Source organism: Oenanthe melanoleuca, chromosome 12 (genome assembly GCF_029582105.1).
Source record: "Oenanthe melanoleuca isolate GR-GAL-2019-014 chromosome 12, OMel1.0, whole genome shotgun sequence".
NCBI classification, from domain to species: Eukaryota; Metazoa; Chordata; class Aves; order Passeriformes; family Muscicapidae; genus Oenanthe; species Oenanthe melanoleuca.
In genome coordinates, this window is record NC_079346.1 from 17,884,042 (window position 1) to 17,897,722 (window position 13,681).

A 13,681-nucleotide genomic window follows, 5' to 3' on the forward strand; every position below is an offset into this window, starting at 1 on the left:
GGAAAAGAGAAGGATTTGGGAAGGCACTGGCAGAGTGCCATGGTGAGGGATTTTGATGGGAGAGCTGCTGGAGCAATCTCTGCTAGAGCTGCAGAGCGATTTGTGTGGATGCAGCTGCAGAGCAGGCTGAGCTTCCCTTCCTAAACCTGCAGGATGGACACCCTGTGCCACCAGCTCCAAGGGCTTTTCACCACATCCTGGCTTTGTGTCCCAGCAGCACCACTGTGGAACAATCACGAACACATTCTCCCTCTGAGTGCTGGCTTTGTTCACTCCCCGGGAGCATCGCCCTTGCCCGGAGCCGTAAATTCACAAGTGAAAATATTTATCAGGAACCAACTGCACACTGGGCTCTGACATAACCGGGGAAAGGCATTCCCACCCCCAGATCATCCTGGGTGTGTGAGCTGGGGGATCAGATCATCCTGGGGACCATGGGTGTGTGATCTGGGGGGGATCAGATCATCCTGGGGACCGTGGGTGTGTGAGCTGGGGCACCCAGATCATCCTGGGGACTGTGGGTGTGTGATCTGGGGGGGATCAGATCATCCTGGGACTGTGGGTGTGTGATCTGGGGGGGGATCAGATCATCCTGGGGACTGTGGGTGTGTGAGCTGGGGGCACCCAGATCATCCTGGGGACTGTGGGTGTGTGAGCTGGGGGGGATCAGATCATCCTGGGGACTGTGGGTGTGTGAGCTGGGGGGGATCAGATCATCCTGGGGACTGTGGGTGTGTGAGCTGGGGGCACCCAGATCATCCTGGGACTGTGGGTGTGTGATCTGGGGGGGATCAGATCATCCTGGGACTGTGGGTGTGTGATCTGGGGGGGGATCAGATCATCCTGGGGACCATGGGTGTGTGAGCTGGGGGCACCCAGATCATCCTGGGGACCGTGGGTGTGTGATCTGGGGGATCCATTCAACATCCTGGGACTGTGGGTGTGTGAGCTGGGGGATCAGATCATCCTGGGGACCGTGGATGTGTGAGCTGGGGGCACCCAGATCATCCTGGGGACCGTGGGTGTGTGAGCTGGGGGATCAGATCATCCTGGGGACTGTGGGTGTGTGATCTGGGGGGGATCAGATCATCCTGGGACTGTGGGTGTGTGAGCTGGGGGGGGATCAGATCATCCTGGGACTGTGGGTGTGTGAGCTGGGGGCACCCAGATCATCCTGGGACTGTGGGTGTGTGAGCTGGGGGGGATCAGATCATCCTGGGGACCGTGGGTGTGTGAGCTGGGGGATCAGATCATCCTGGGGACCGTGGGTGTGTGATCTGGGGGATCCATTCAACATCCTGGGACTGTGGGTGTGTGAGCTGGGGGATCAGATCATCCTGGGGACCGTGGATGTGTGAGCTGGGGGCACCCAGATCATCCTGGGGACCGTGGGTGTGTGATCTGGGGGGGATCAGATCATCCTGGGAACCGTGGGTGTGTGATCTGGGGGCACCCAGATCATCCTGGGGACTGTGGGTGTGTGAGCTGGGGGGGATCAGATCATCCTGGGAACCGTGGGTGTGTGATCTGGGGGCACCCAGATCATCCTGGGGTCTGTGGGTGTGTGAGCTGGGGGGGATCAGATCATCCTGGGACTGTGGGTGTGTGAGCTGGGGGATCAGATCATCCTGGGACTGTGGGTGTGTGAGCTGGGGGCACCCAGATCATCCTGGGGACCGTGGGTGTGTGAGCTGGGGGAGATCAGATCATCCTGGGGACCGTGGGTGTGTGAGCTGGGGGATCAGATCATCCTGGGGACCATGGATATGTGAGCTGGGGGCACCCAGATCATCCTGGGGACCGTGGGTGCATCCCACAGGGTGACTTGGGTCCAGTTTATCTCCTGGAGGACCAGTTCATCCTGAGAAATCTGGGTGAATCCCACGGGATGAGCTGGGTCCAGTTCCTCTCCTGGGCACCCTGAGTGAATCCCACAGGATGATTTGGGCTGGTGTGTCCAGTTCATTCCAGTTCATGTCCTGGGCACCCTGGGCTCAGGGCTGTGTGAAATTCACCCAGGGAATGAGCAGGCAGAGATCAGCCCTACTCAACCTCTGAGATTTTGGAACTGGCTTTGCTGTTGTTGCAAAGAAGAAGACAGAAAGGTCCTGTTCTCACCCCTATAGGCATGGGGGGAATTAATCCTGTATGATTCCCTCAATTGTGTAATTATTGCAGCTATGGCTGCATGGGGCTGTGTGTCAGAAGGGAAAGCTTGTTTGCATCTCAGTTGCCTCATGCCTGTTACACTGCCATGTTTCAGCAGCAAATCTCAGGTCTGACAGCACTTTGCTGTGCAAAAAAGGAACAAAAGAGGGCAGGGAAGCCAGATTTGCTGGGATCCCACCCTGTGCTCAGCACAGCCTCTGCTCCTCACAGCTGGGAGGGCAGCACGAGCCCTGGGGACGCTGCTGCATTCCCAAATCCCAAACCTGTGGTGCTCCACGTTCCTGCTCTGCAGAGCTGAGTGGTGCAGACCTGGCTGGAGCAGTCCTGCACCAAACACTTGGGACAGAGTGGAGCTTGGCTGGCTCCAGTGCTCATCAAGCACTAAAACCTTGGCTCTGCTCTTTTACAGATGATGAGGAGGGCGTGGGCCAGGGTGGGATTTTCTATTATTCTATTCATAGTTACACCAAAACGAGCGTGCCTCTCTCTGACAGAGATTTTTTGGCTTTAATTCAGCTCCTAATTAGATGCACCACGAGCAGATAAAGTGTTTGCACAGCTGCCTGTCAGACACCCCTGTCAGCAAATCCTTGCTCATCTCTGGTGCCTTCCCCTTTGTCACAGCATCCTCAGCCTGGGCTCTGCTCTGTTGCAGATCCCAGCAGATTTACCTGCCTTGGAGCTCTGTGGGCTGTTTCTGTGCAGGAATTCCTAAAATCCACATTCCCGAGGTCAGGCTCACCTATGTCTGGAGCATTTCTTGTGGTGCCAGTTTATTGTTGTGGAAAACACAGCTCACTAACCAGCAGTACTGGAAAATTCTGTTGCTCCCTGATCTGTAGTGAGAAGATGAAAAAACCTCAAAACGCAGGCTCTTGGTTATTTGGCTTTTTAGAGAACATTGAAATCAATAAACCAAGCATGGGTATTTGAAGTAGAGACAAAATGATGTGGTTGTATTTCAAGGTGTAATATTAAAGTACAAGGTGGTGAGTTTAGTTTTCTAACACACTTGGGAAGCTTAAAAACCATGAGAAGGTGATACCAGCAAAAGCATTTTCTATTTTCTTGGCATCCATTTGCACAGAGAATGATCTGTACAATGTAATTCCCACTGCTATTGGAACTTGAGTATCTTGGAGTAATTGAGTTTTTTGTGGCAGCATTCTGGACCTTCCTCTGAAAATGTTTCTGAGGCTCATTCTTCTGTAATAACTGATAAATTCTTTTTGTTTTCTGCTGAGCACAGTGCATGAAATTCTCCTTCCCCCGAGGAGGGAAAACTGCACTGGAAGTTTTCAGATCCACATTTGGAGTCAGAAGAGACTGCAATGAAACCAATGGAAACTGTGAGTGTGAGAAAAAAGCCCACCTTGAACACATCCATTAATTCACTTGCAAATAGCAGAGGACCATAGAAAGCATCAGCAATTAGCAGGAATTTAATCCATCAGGTGTCACTGATGAATTTCCTTGTGAGTTGCAGGAGTGCTCTGGCTGTTCTGGCAATCTGCTTTTCCTGGTAGATTTAAGCCATTCACAAGTTGGGTTTGTGCCTTGGGTGCCTCTCACCCATCCCTGAGCACAGGCAGGCACTGAAATATTCCCAATATTTCCATCCACCTCCTCCCTGGGACACCCTGGCAGGTCCCTCCAGCCAGGAACTCCAGAATTTGATCATGGATCTTTTATCAGTGATTGGAAACCTGATTTTAGCCAACCTCATCTGCATTTCTTCCTACAGGAGAGGGCAGCAAAAGCCACAAACTCCTTTCCTTCCAGGTGCTAAACCAAGATGAGGTTTTCTGATTGATCCACTCAATAAAAACCCAGGGCAGCACGTGGTTGTCTTGAGCATAAATACAAAAACATAAGTTTCAGCTGCAGGGAAAAAGAAATTGAAACATCAAATGCTGTTTTATACAGATTTTTTTTTGGCTTTTTGTTCAAGTGGGGCTTCAAGTGTTCCTGTGATGTGATGTTAGTGGGAGTGCATGACTTGCATCTTCCCCCTCTTTCTTTCCTCCCTTTGAGTGGTTCATTCAGAACCTCAGAGAGGTTTTTAAGATGCAGTTCCTGCATTAAATTCAGGATCCTCAAAGGTGAGAATTCAATGTCATAATCCAACATGTTACATATGAGGTAACACAGAGTCACACAGCTTCCTTAGAGATGTCTGAAACACCTTGGAGAACTCAGTATAAATAGAAAACTTAAAAGGCAGAAGCATTTCTGATGAAGAAATGGATTGGATTCAGTCTCAGGGGGTCTTTCTCCCCATGCTGATGTTGCCAGAAATGACCTCCTGGCAGTGTAAAGTCCTTGGCTTCTCTTTGTTTCCTTTACCTCAACAAGAAAAAATAAACTAACACACCTTTTGATTATCCTTCTAGCTGGTTTGGGTTTCTTTCTGTCACAAACTATTCACCAGGGGCTGCACTGTGGGACATTTTTGCCACTTATTCAAGATGATGTGCCTTCCTTTCTGGACAGGATTGCTCAATTACTGCTTGTACTCCTTTATCTTGGTCATCAGCAGATGAAACAGAAAGAATGGACTATTTAGTTGGCAGGGAAGTGCCAAAATTAGACACTTTATCTTGGATGCTGTCACAGAGATAAGGAATTCAGGGTGGCTGCTGCAGAAGATGCAGTTTGAGCAGCAAGCACCAATAAAAGCTGGATTCAGAGCAGCAATATTTCGTAATTCTGGCCATGTTTTCCTGTAGAAAACTTGGAACTTTCTGTTCATCTCATGAGTACAAAATATTTTTATGACCCCAACCCTGGGAAAGTGTAGCAGTGCTAATGAGTCTAGCAGATTTGGGAAGGGTTAGAAAATGTTGCATCACCTTTTGGGTCTTCTGCTGAGGAGGGAATGAACATTTAAAAATACTCTGGTTTCTCATCCAATTTGCAGAAAAAGGAGCTCACAGAAGTGACATTGTGACCATAAATCTTGCAGAGGAGTAATGGGCTGATGGTAAATATTACATAATGGGGGGTGGAGGATTTTGAGACATTACCAGCAAGGCAGACTGGTGTTTGGGCATGAGAGAGGACTTGTTTCACCTTGAGTGGGCAGAAAATGAGGCATTTTCAGTGGAGCATGCTGTTTAAAAGATCCAGAAAATTTCTTTTCAACAGAGACATTCAGGAGTAGGAGGCACTTCCCTCTGCATCACATCCCCAGTGGAAACACTGCTCAGGCACAGAGCAGAGGGACAGACACCCTCCAAATTAAAGCACCAAAGATGCTTCTTGGGCTGGGAAGAACAAAATGGCTCTGTTGGGTTTAAATGGTCAGAGCAGAGGGGATCTGATACATGCCAAGGGATGGGAGAGCTTGTTAAAAGAGAAAGGGCTGGCAATAAATTAGGAGAATAAAAAAAGGGATTGAGTTGGAGGTTGTGGAAGCCTCTGAAGGTGCCACACATAAATTTGTTGTGACAAAACCCCCACCTTTCTAGTGCAGCCCAGACAGGGAGATGGAGTAATTGCTGCTCTCAAAAATTGTGCTCTTTATCTCTAGCTAGCCTGTGGGTTGTTTTTAAATAAGTTTTTAGAGCTGAATCTCTTTGTGCAGGGAAATCCTCCACTGAGAAGTGTTCTCTGTGGTTTTTCAGGAGTTTGGCCATTCCTGGTGAAGGGAGTGGGGAAGAGGATGAGGGTTTTAAGCAAGTTTTTAAGTTCTTTGCTCCAAGCTGCAGAAGAGAGGGCAGGAAATCTTGCAGAAGAGGAGCAGTGATTCCTGCAGTGTTCTCCTGGGGGTGGCTGTGCCCTAGGTCCTCTATGAAATGGGCTCAGTGGGGAAGAAATCCTGCCAGAATTCCTGTGAGAGTGGAGGGTCAGCCCAGCTGGGAGGGCTGAGATGCACCAGGACAGGAATTCTTGCCTTTGTTGCCAGTAAAATCCTCTTTGCATCTGTCATGACTGGCAGCTCTGGCACAGAAATACTTGATGCTGTGATTTCAGGTACAGAGACACCACAAACCTCGGACATGTTGGCAGAAGCACTTCTTTCAAAATTATTCTTTATGAGCAGTTTATCTTCCCCTTTCAAAATGCTGGGCTGAGAGTGAAGAAGTGCATCAGTCAATCTGTTTTTGCAGAAATGTGGAACAAGTAAATAAAATAAAGTCTTAAATCACTGTGTTTACAGTATTCTGGATAATTTCTATATAAGCATGATAACCTCATCAGAGATGAGTTATCCAAATGATGAGCTTGGCAGCACAGCAAATGTTGGTACTGTCAGCTTTAGAGCACTTGGATGTTGACAGAGAAATGCCCCCTGGTCCCTGTGGGTTGTGGTTTAATTCACATAAAATGAAAATTCTGTGCAGATCTCATCACACACTTGTTTTTGTTAACAGCACCTTATGGTCTTCTTGTATTTACAAAACTCTTTTATAATTGAATTAAAGAAAAAAATATTTCAAATCCCATTTAAACTTGAATTTGAAATCTTAACTTGAAGACAAGACTGGGTTTCTCTTCAGCTTTTTCTGGTCTGCCACTGAGACATTTTTAAGTCCATGGGATTCTGGCTGGGTCTGTGCCATTTGCATCTTTACATGCAGTTCACTGATAATTCCAGTGAACCAGTTATTTGGGAATATTCTCTGTGAATATAAAAAAAACCACACACACACAGAGACATATATGTATATATGTATATTTACATATAACATATTAAACCAGCATGGCAAAGTCAGATACTGTGGAACTGTAGGTAAATGCTGTGTAGCTGAATAGGGAAATAAATCACATTTTTCTCTATATTTGGAACACCTTTAGTGACTCTGCTTCATTCTTGTCCTCACCAAAGTTCAGGCAGTGGGGCTCATGTCAGGCTGCCTCTATGGCAACTGCATATTCTCTGGTGGTTTAACTTTAAATATGAATTGTGAACCAGAAATGCATCAACATTTCAGGTGTTTTGAGCAGACTCTGACTGTAAGAGGCCGTGGCAGTGATTCAGTGGCAGCATCCCTTCCTCAGCTCTGCTCTCTCTGTGGGCTTTGGGGAGCAGTGCTGCAGCTCCAGGTGGATGATTTATTTCCTTTCCTCTTTACCTACAATGCAAAAAATCATCAGCAGCAGCAGACAAATGTTACCTGATTTGGGCATGTTTGTTTTTAATTTCACTCATGCTCCCCTCACACTCCTCAGGGCCCCTGGAAAACTCTGAGAGTTTTGGTCACAACCATTCCACCCTCTGTGCCAAGAGTAATGAGGCTTAACAGGAATTTTAAACTTCAATTGAGTGGAATCCTGCAAATCAATAACACCAAATGATTACAATCCTCTCTAAAAAAAATAAATAAATGAGTTTCTAATGAATGTCTTTATGATAGGATTGTCTCTTTCTTTTGTGGAAAATGGGGAATAATTCTAGCAGGGCAGGCTGAATTTCCTAGGTGGAGTAAATAAAATGAAAAGTGGGTTCTGTTGCACAACAAACACATGCTAAGTAACTCTTAGATTTTGTTCTGAAATGCTCAAGTCATTAAAGTTTCAGCAGACACCAAGATAAATTCTCACAGTTTGTGGCTCAACATTTGGAGGATATTGTGGAATATTATACATTTTTATAAAAGTTTTTGGCTAGAGCTGCTATGAAATTGATTCCTTTTAAATGATTGAATGTCAGGTTTGTTTTCAAGCCTCAGATTGCTTAACTTCAGTCCTTACTGCTCCTGTTTATTTTCAAAGCTGAAGTCATTTGTTGAAATGTGAATCATGCCAGAGTTTTGCTCCTTGGGGATTGCCTCATGTTTCAGTGGGAAGACCGAATTTAGAGTAAGAGCATCTCACTAATTACCAGCTAATGAGTATTTTGGTTATCTCACTAACACACACATGCAGTGAACTTGGAGTAAGGAGCAGAAGGGTCTGTCCTGGGCTCTCTGTGGTTTCCCAATCCCATTTCTTCTCTCAAAGAAGTGCCAGCTTCTGATATTTGTTGGGGCAGCTTTTGGGGGAGGTTTAATCTCTGGGTGGCCAAGTTACCATTTCAATTTGAAGAAACTGAGTATCTAAACTTATTTTCCAGTGTGCAAGAGACAGATTTGCTATAAGGCAGCCAAGATAATTGTATTTAAATTAAATGTGTCATGTGATGTCCAGCAGTGCATTTACCTCACCTGTTACTGCATCAGAGATAAAACCCAGTTGCTCACCCTGTTCCCAGCAGAATTCAACCAGAGCAGTGCTGATAAATTCATGGGGACCAGAATTGAAGTATTTTTTGCTTAGTTTTTCAGAGAGGCATTGAAGCTGTCTGTTGATGTGAGCTGGGTGCTTTCCTCCTGAGGCCCATCCCTGACTGGGTTTTCCCATCAAACATGTCCAGAACCCCCAAACCTTTCTAGGGGTGGGGCCCACATCCCTCTTATAGAATTCCAAAACTAATTTGGAAAGATAAACAAGTGATATTTCTCTAAATTAAGTTTATATTTAACTTCTACTTTTAGTGTTGGCAAAAATATTTGGTAACACTAAGCTGAGTGTGCAACTCCTAGAACAGAACAATGGACTTTAAACTTCATCTTTCTTGTGTATTTATTGCAAGAATATAGCAAATAAACAAAAGCAAAAACAAAAAAAACACCCAAGCAAACAAGCAAAAAACCCAAATGCTTTCTTGCTTGTTTTTTTCTTCCCAATTGCATGTTTATACAGAATTAATGGTTGGGCAATGTTTTAGTGTGTGATTTCAGTATAAACACTTCTACCATCCATTATCCATATCCTTAAGAAATATCCTTAAGAAATATCCTTATTCCTTATGCAATGCTGCCCAAGGCAGTGTTTTCATCTGATTATTAAGAAATTTTGTTCATCCACTATTGAAACCAGTGGTGGAATTCTTCTGAACCACGGTGGAAATAAATTATTAATACAAGTATTGATATTGGTTTCATTGGTGAGGTAGATTTCATGTAATACAATAGCATTTTGTTAGTGCTGGGAATGGACAAAGCTGCTCTTCTTTAACACCTGAGGTGATGTTCTGTGGTGTTCAGGTGTTGAATTGTGCAACAAATTTATCTTTGTGCAAGGAAAAAGGAGGGAATGTGCTCTAGGCTTTGGCTTGAGCAAAGAAAATGCAGAGAGGCTGATCCCACATTTATTCAACACCATCAGAGTGTCACAAAAATTCCTTTTTATCAACAGATTTCTCTTTTTTTGGTTGAAATTCTCTTTTTAGTCCAAAGCTGATACATTCAGGGGTTGCATTCTTAGAGGAATGTTTAAGGCCTGGATCAGTGAATTCAGTTGTGTTTTATCACAGCAATCCTGCTGCAGAATAATTGCTGATAAACTCTCCTCCACATTAATTATTTCATATCAAGTTAGTCTAGAGAAAGGAAAACTGGTTAGGAAACCAACAGCAGTCTCCAGTACTCTGTCACTTTAAAAAACCAAAAAGTTTCTAAGCACAGTGTTCCAAATAAATCAGTTTTTCTAAAGGAGTTAGGTGGATAAAGATGAGCATGAGTGGTTGTTAGGAAGTTGGAAATGAATTTCCACTGGCATTTTTGACTTTGAGAGCAACCTGTACCTGTTTAATAGGACTCCTTTTATATTATTTAACAACTGTGAAACGTGTACTTCTGAATGTTTCATCCTTGCAGGGCATTTTCACTTCACTGCTGGAAATCACATTGTGCTTTTTATTACAAAACATTGTGGGATGGGATGAAGGATACAAGGATGGCAAAGAAGGGGAGTTGTGTATGTGCAGCAAGCAGATTTAATTTAATTTAATTGGTATATTTGTGTGTTTTCAAGACATTGAAGGCAATACAGGAAGTTTTCTAGAGACACTGATTACAGATACATAAATCCTTGATTTTCTCTCCTTTTTTTTTCCCCTGCAGGGCCAAGGCTTTTCGTGGCAAAAAGATCCATGGGGAGTATGACATAAAGGTGGAACAGGTAACTGTCTTAGGCTGAATGTTGTTTTTATATCTGTGCATTTCTATATATTCAATACATGCATCCAATACCTCCCTGGAGGGATTTAAAGCTGTGTGGATGTGGCACTTGGGGACATGGTTTGGTGGGGGCAGAGTTAATTTCCCCCCCTGTAGCTGCTGTGGGGTTTGGTTTCCTCTGTTTGCACTCGCAGCTTTGGCTTTATCTCTTCAATTCTGTTTATCCCAACCCAGGGTTTTCCCACTTTTACCCTTCTGGTCCTCTCCCCATCCCTCTGGGTGGGAATAAATGTGGGGCTGAGCTGCCAGCTGGGGTTAAACCACAACAGCCCTTTTTTGGCACCCAAAGTGGGCTCTTCTTAGGGCATCTTGACCATAATTTTCACAGCAGGAAAAACATCTTGTATTCAGAAGCTGTTGCTTAGAGACTGTGAAGTTCCCAGACACTCCATGAATTACATGTGGCAGCTCTGTATCACTAATTCCCCACTCAGGAATATAAATGTGCTCTGGGTGCAGTGCTATTGTGGGGGTTTAAAAAAACAAAACCCATAATAAATAGGAATAAATATGGAGATGTAATTTAGGGTGCATTAGAATGATGGATATTTTATTTAAGATTAAGCTAGGAATTTAAAGAAGTCTTTTCACTGCTTTTGAATCTTGAACTCCTCAAATAGATGCTGCTGTACAAAGCATCAGCCCTTGAGTTGTTTTGTCATTGGATTTTCAAGGAGTGAGGGAAATTTTCATTGAGTGTGTGGGTGCAGCTGATCTAAATCCACTGCAATGGTCCAGCATCCACTCTTTGCACCACTGAATATCTGATGCCCTTGGCCTGGGAACATGCAAAGCTCTGCCAGGGGTCTTCAGGAGCATTGGGGGAGGCAGGAAAACAAAGACAGCTGATTTTCCACTCACACCTGGGTCAGAGCAGACAGCTACAGCACACTCCCCATCTCCTTAACAGGAGCAAAAACCTGGAATTCCCTTCCTGTGCTGCATTCTGGGTCCAGAACTTTAATCAGAGAGAGACTGGGCGTTCCTGAGCCACAGAAATCCCTCTGTCACACATCAACACACAAATAACAACCACTGCAGAGTCCTGCTGCCAATACCTTGTATTATAACAGCAATTATTTCAATTTTAGAGTTCCTTTCTCAACATACAATGCCTTCTATCACAAATGATTTATTAGTTGGAGATACCCATTCTCAATCTTGGAGTCGATTGAGTCTGACATTTCCAGAATTTCCTTCTCTCCCCATTTGCACTGCTTGTGCAAGAAGTGCTGTCCCAGTGATGGCAGGAGGTGTGAGGTGTCTGGGTTTGTGAAGAGAGCTCTGTGCTGGGAGCCAAGCCCTGAGCTGCAGCAGTGGGAGGAAAGAAGGAGGTTTGAAACCTGGGTGTGAAACCCTCCCAGCTCTGCCCGAGGAAGACTTGCAGAGATTCCATTTTCCAGGAGCAGACTGATGAGGATTGTGACACTCTCTGCTCTGTGCTGCTGCCCAGGACAGCAGAGACACTTCTATTTATCCACCAGAAGACAGCTGGCTGCATTTCAATTCTTCTGCTGGGTAATGTTATTGTAAAGTGCCTTGAGAGTCTAAGCTGGTGAAAGGCTGGGGGATAAATGAAAAACATCCTGTCCTTTCCTTTCAAATAACTGCAGATCCAGAGTGTGGCAGTGGCTCTGTTCAAAGCCTGCATTGCCAGTGTGAGAAGACTTTTGGAAAAGGGCTTTAATTGAGAATTTTGTCAGACAATTGCTCATTAGCACCAGATCTTTTAAGAAGAAGAGTAAATGCACATAAAGAAAATCGAAAGGAGTGAGCAGCATGAGATGCTAAATTCTATAAGAAAATGTTATTTTAATTCTCCTTTTGTACTGTTTCCTTCAGAACCTTATGCCAATATTGAGCCTGTATTAATCTCTTTGATAACATTGTGCAAAGCAAAAACATAATCCCTACATTTCTATGCAGACATGGAGGAGTAAATCCACTTGCTGCTGCCCCACAGTCCATTTTCACAACATCTTTTTTACCTTTTGCTCTCTTTGGATTAAAGCCTTTAGAAATGTGATGTGCCATACTTGACAAATCCTGCTGGATCAATTCCCTCTTGGTGCTCATTTTATTTCAAATGTATATTGGCAGCACTTCTGGCCTTAATGCTGAAAATAAGGGAGCTAGGAAAATAAAGGTAAAATAAACCAGACTGACTAATGGGAGTCTTTTTTTTTTTATTTATTTTTTGTTTTTCACAGGCAGAATTTTCAGAAATCAACTTGATAGCCCATGCTGATGGCAATTATGCAGTTGATATCCAAATAATTCGAAATGGCACCAAAGTTGTCAGGTAAGAAAAACAAAACAGAATAACAGCAAAAAGCAATAAATGGCACCATGTGTGGGTGGGAGGGTGCTGAGTGCTTTGGCTGTGTTTGTGGATTTTGAGTGATGCCCCCCCAGGGGAAGCAGAAAATAAAATATCTGATTTGTGACAACCCTTTTGTGGCAGCAGGACACATCTTGATGTTTTAATCGTGGGGAAAATGGATTTATTAAGGGAGTGAAGTCCAGAATAAAGAATACATGGCGAGAGTCAGGGTTATTGATTTGGGTTTATGTTTGAAGGACCCAGATTTGGTGATTTTGTACCTGCCAGACTTTCCCAGAATAGCAGGATTTATTTCCAGCATGGAATATTTTCTATTGAAACAGACCAAGGCATAAAACCCTTCTCAGGGCAGCTCCTGGAATATTTCAGCCTGTTTGAAACATTTAATTTTGAACACCTCAGATTTCCCAACAGCTGTTTTGACTAAAAAGATGAAGGGAGGGTAAATTTAACTTTAGTTTTTTTCAGTTAGGACATCAACAGCCTGAGGGGAGAAAACAGGGCAAAGTAAAAACTTAAGGAAGTGTTAAAAAAGTTATATCACCAAAATTATTATATTAGCAAAATTATTAGGAAAATTATATCCAATATTTTAATTCAATGGTGAGAATTGCTCCTATTTTGGCTGGTGCAGTGTGAGTGAAGTGTAGCAGTTATTTGGCTGAAAAATTGAATTTAAGACATGCCCTGCATCTTCCTGGTTTGTAGAACATGTCTCAAAAAAAAAAAAAAAAAAAAAAAAAAAAAAAAAAAAAAAAAAAAAAAGATTTGAAAATCTCTCCTCATTCCTGTAAAAAAATAAACCAACCAAACAAAACAAAATAAAAAAATCACCAACAAAAAAGACTCCAGGAAAAGAAATATTCAAAATAAGTTTATGTTTCAAAATTCCAACTCTTTAATCTCTGGCATGTTTTAAAAATATTTCAGTTTAATACCAAAACAATGATCTCGTGCCAAATCCAAGAGATTATTTCCTTAGGAGAGCAAGAGATTTGATTTTTCTTAGGGTTGGTGGAATTTTTTACCCAATGGTGGAAGTTTTGGGGCCAAGAAATCTTGATCACTTCTCCCCAGTGGCTTTCCTGTAGTATTCCAAAAAATATTTTAAAAAGCATCGAGGCCAAGTTACCATCAAAACATGTCAGGAGAAAATGAGGGC

At 43.7% G+C, this 13,681-nt stretch overlaps 1 protein-coding gene across 1 annotated transcript in view; it reads left to right on the forward strand.

Annotated features, from left to right (window-relative positions):
• Window positions 1-13,681, forward strand: part of SYN2 (synapsin II) — a 160,825-nt gene that overhangs the window by 48,556 nt on the left and 98,588 nt on the right. The window contains exons 2-3 of the mRNA XM_056501290.1: window positions 10,059-10,116; window positions 12,386-12,477. Of these exons, the coding sequence (XP_056357265.1) occupies window positions 10,059-10,116; window positions 12,386-12,477 (150 nt within the window). The remainder of the gene's footprint in view (window positions 1-10,058; window positions 10,117-12,385; window positions 12,478-13,681) is intronic.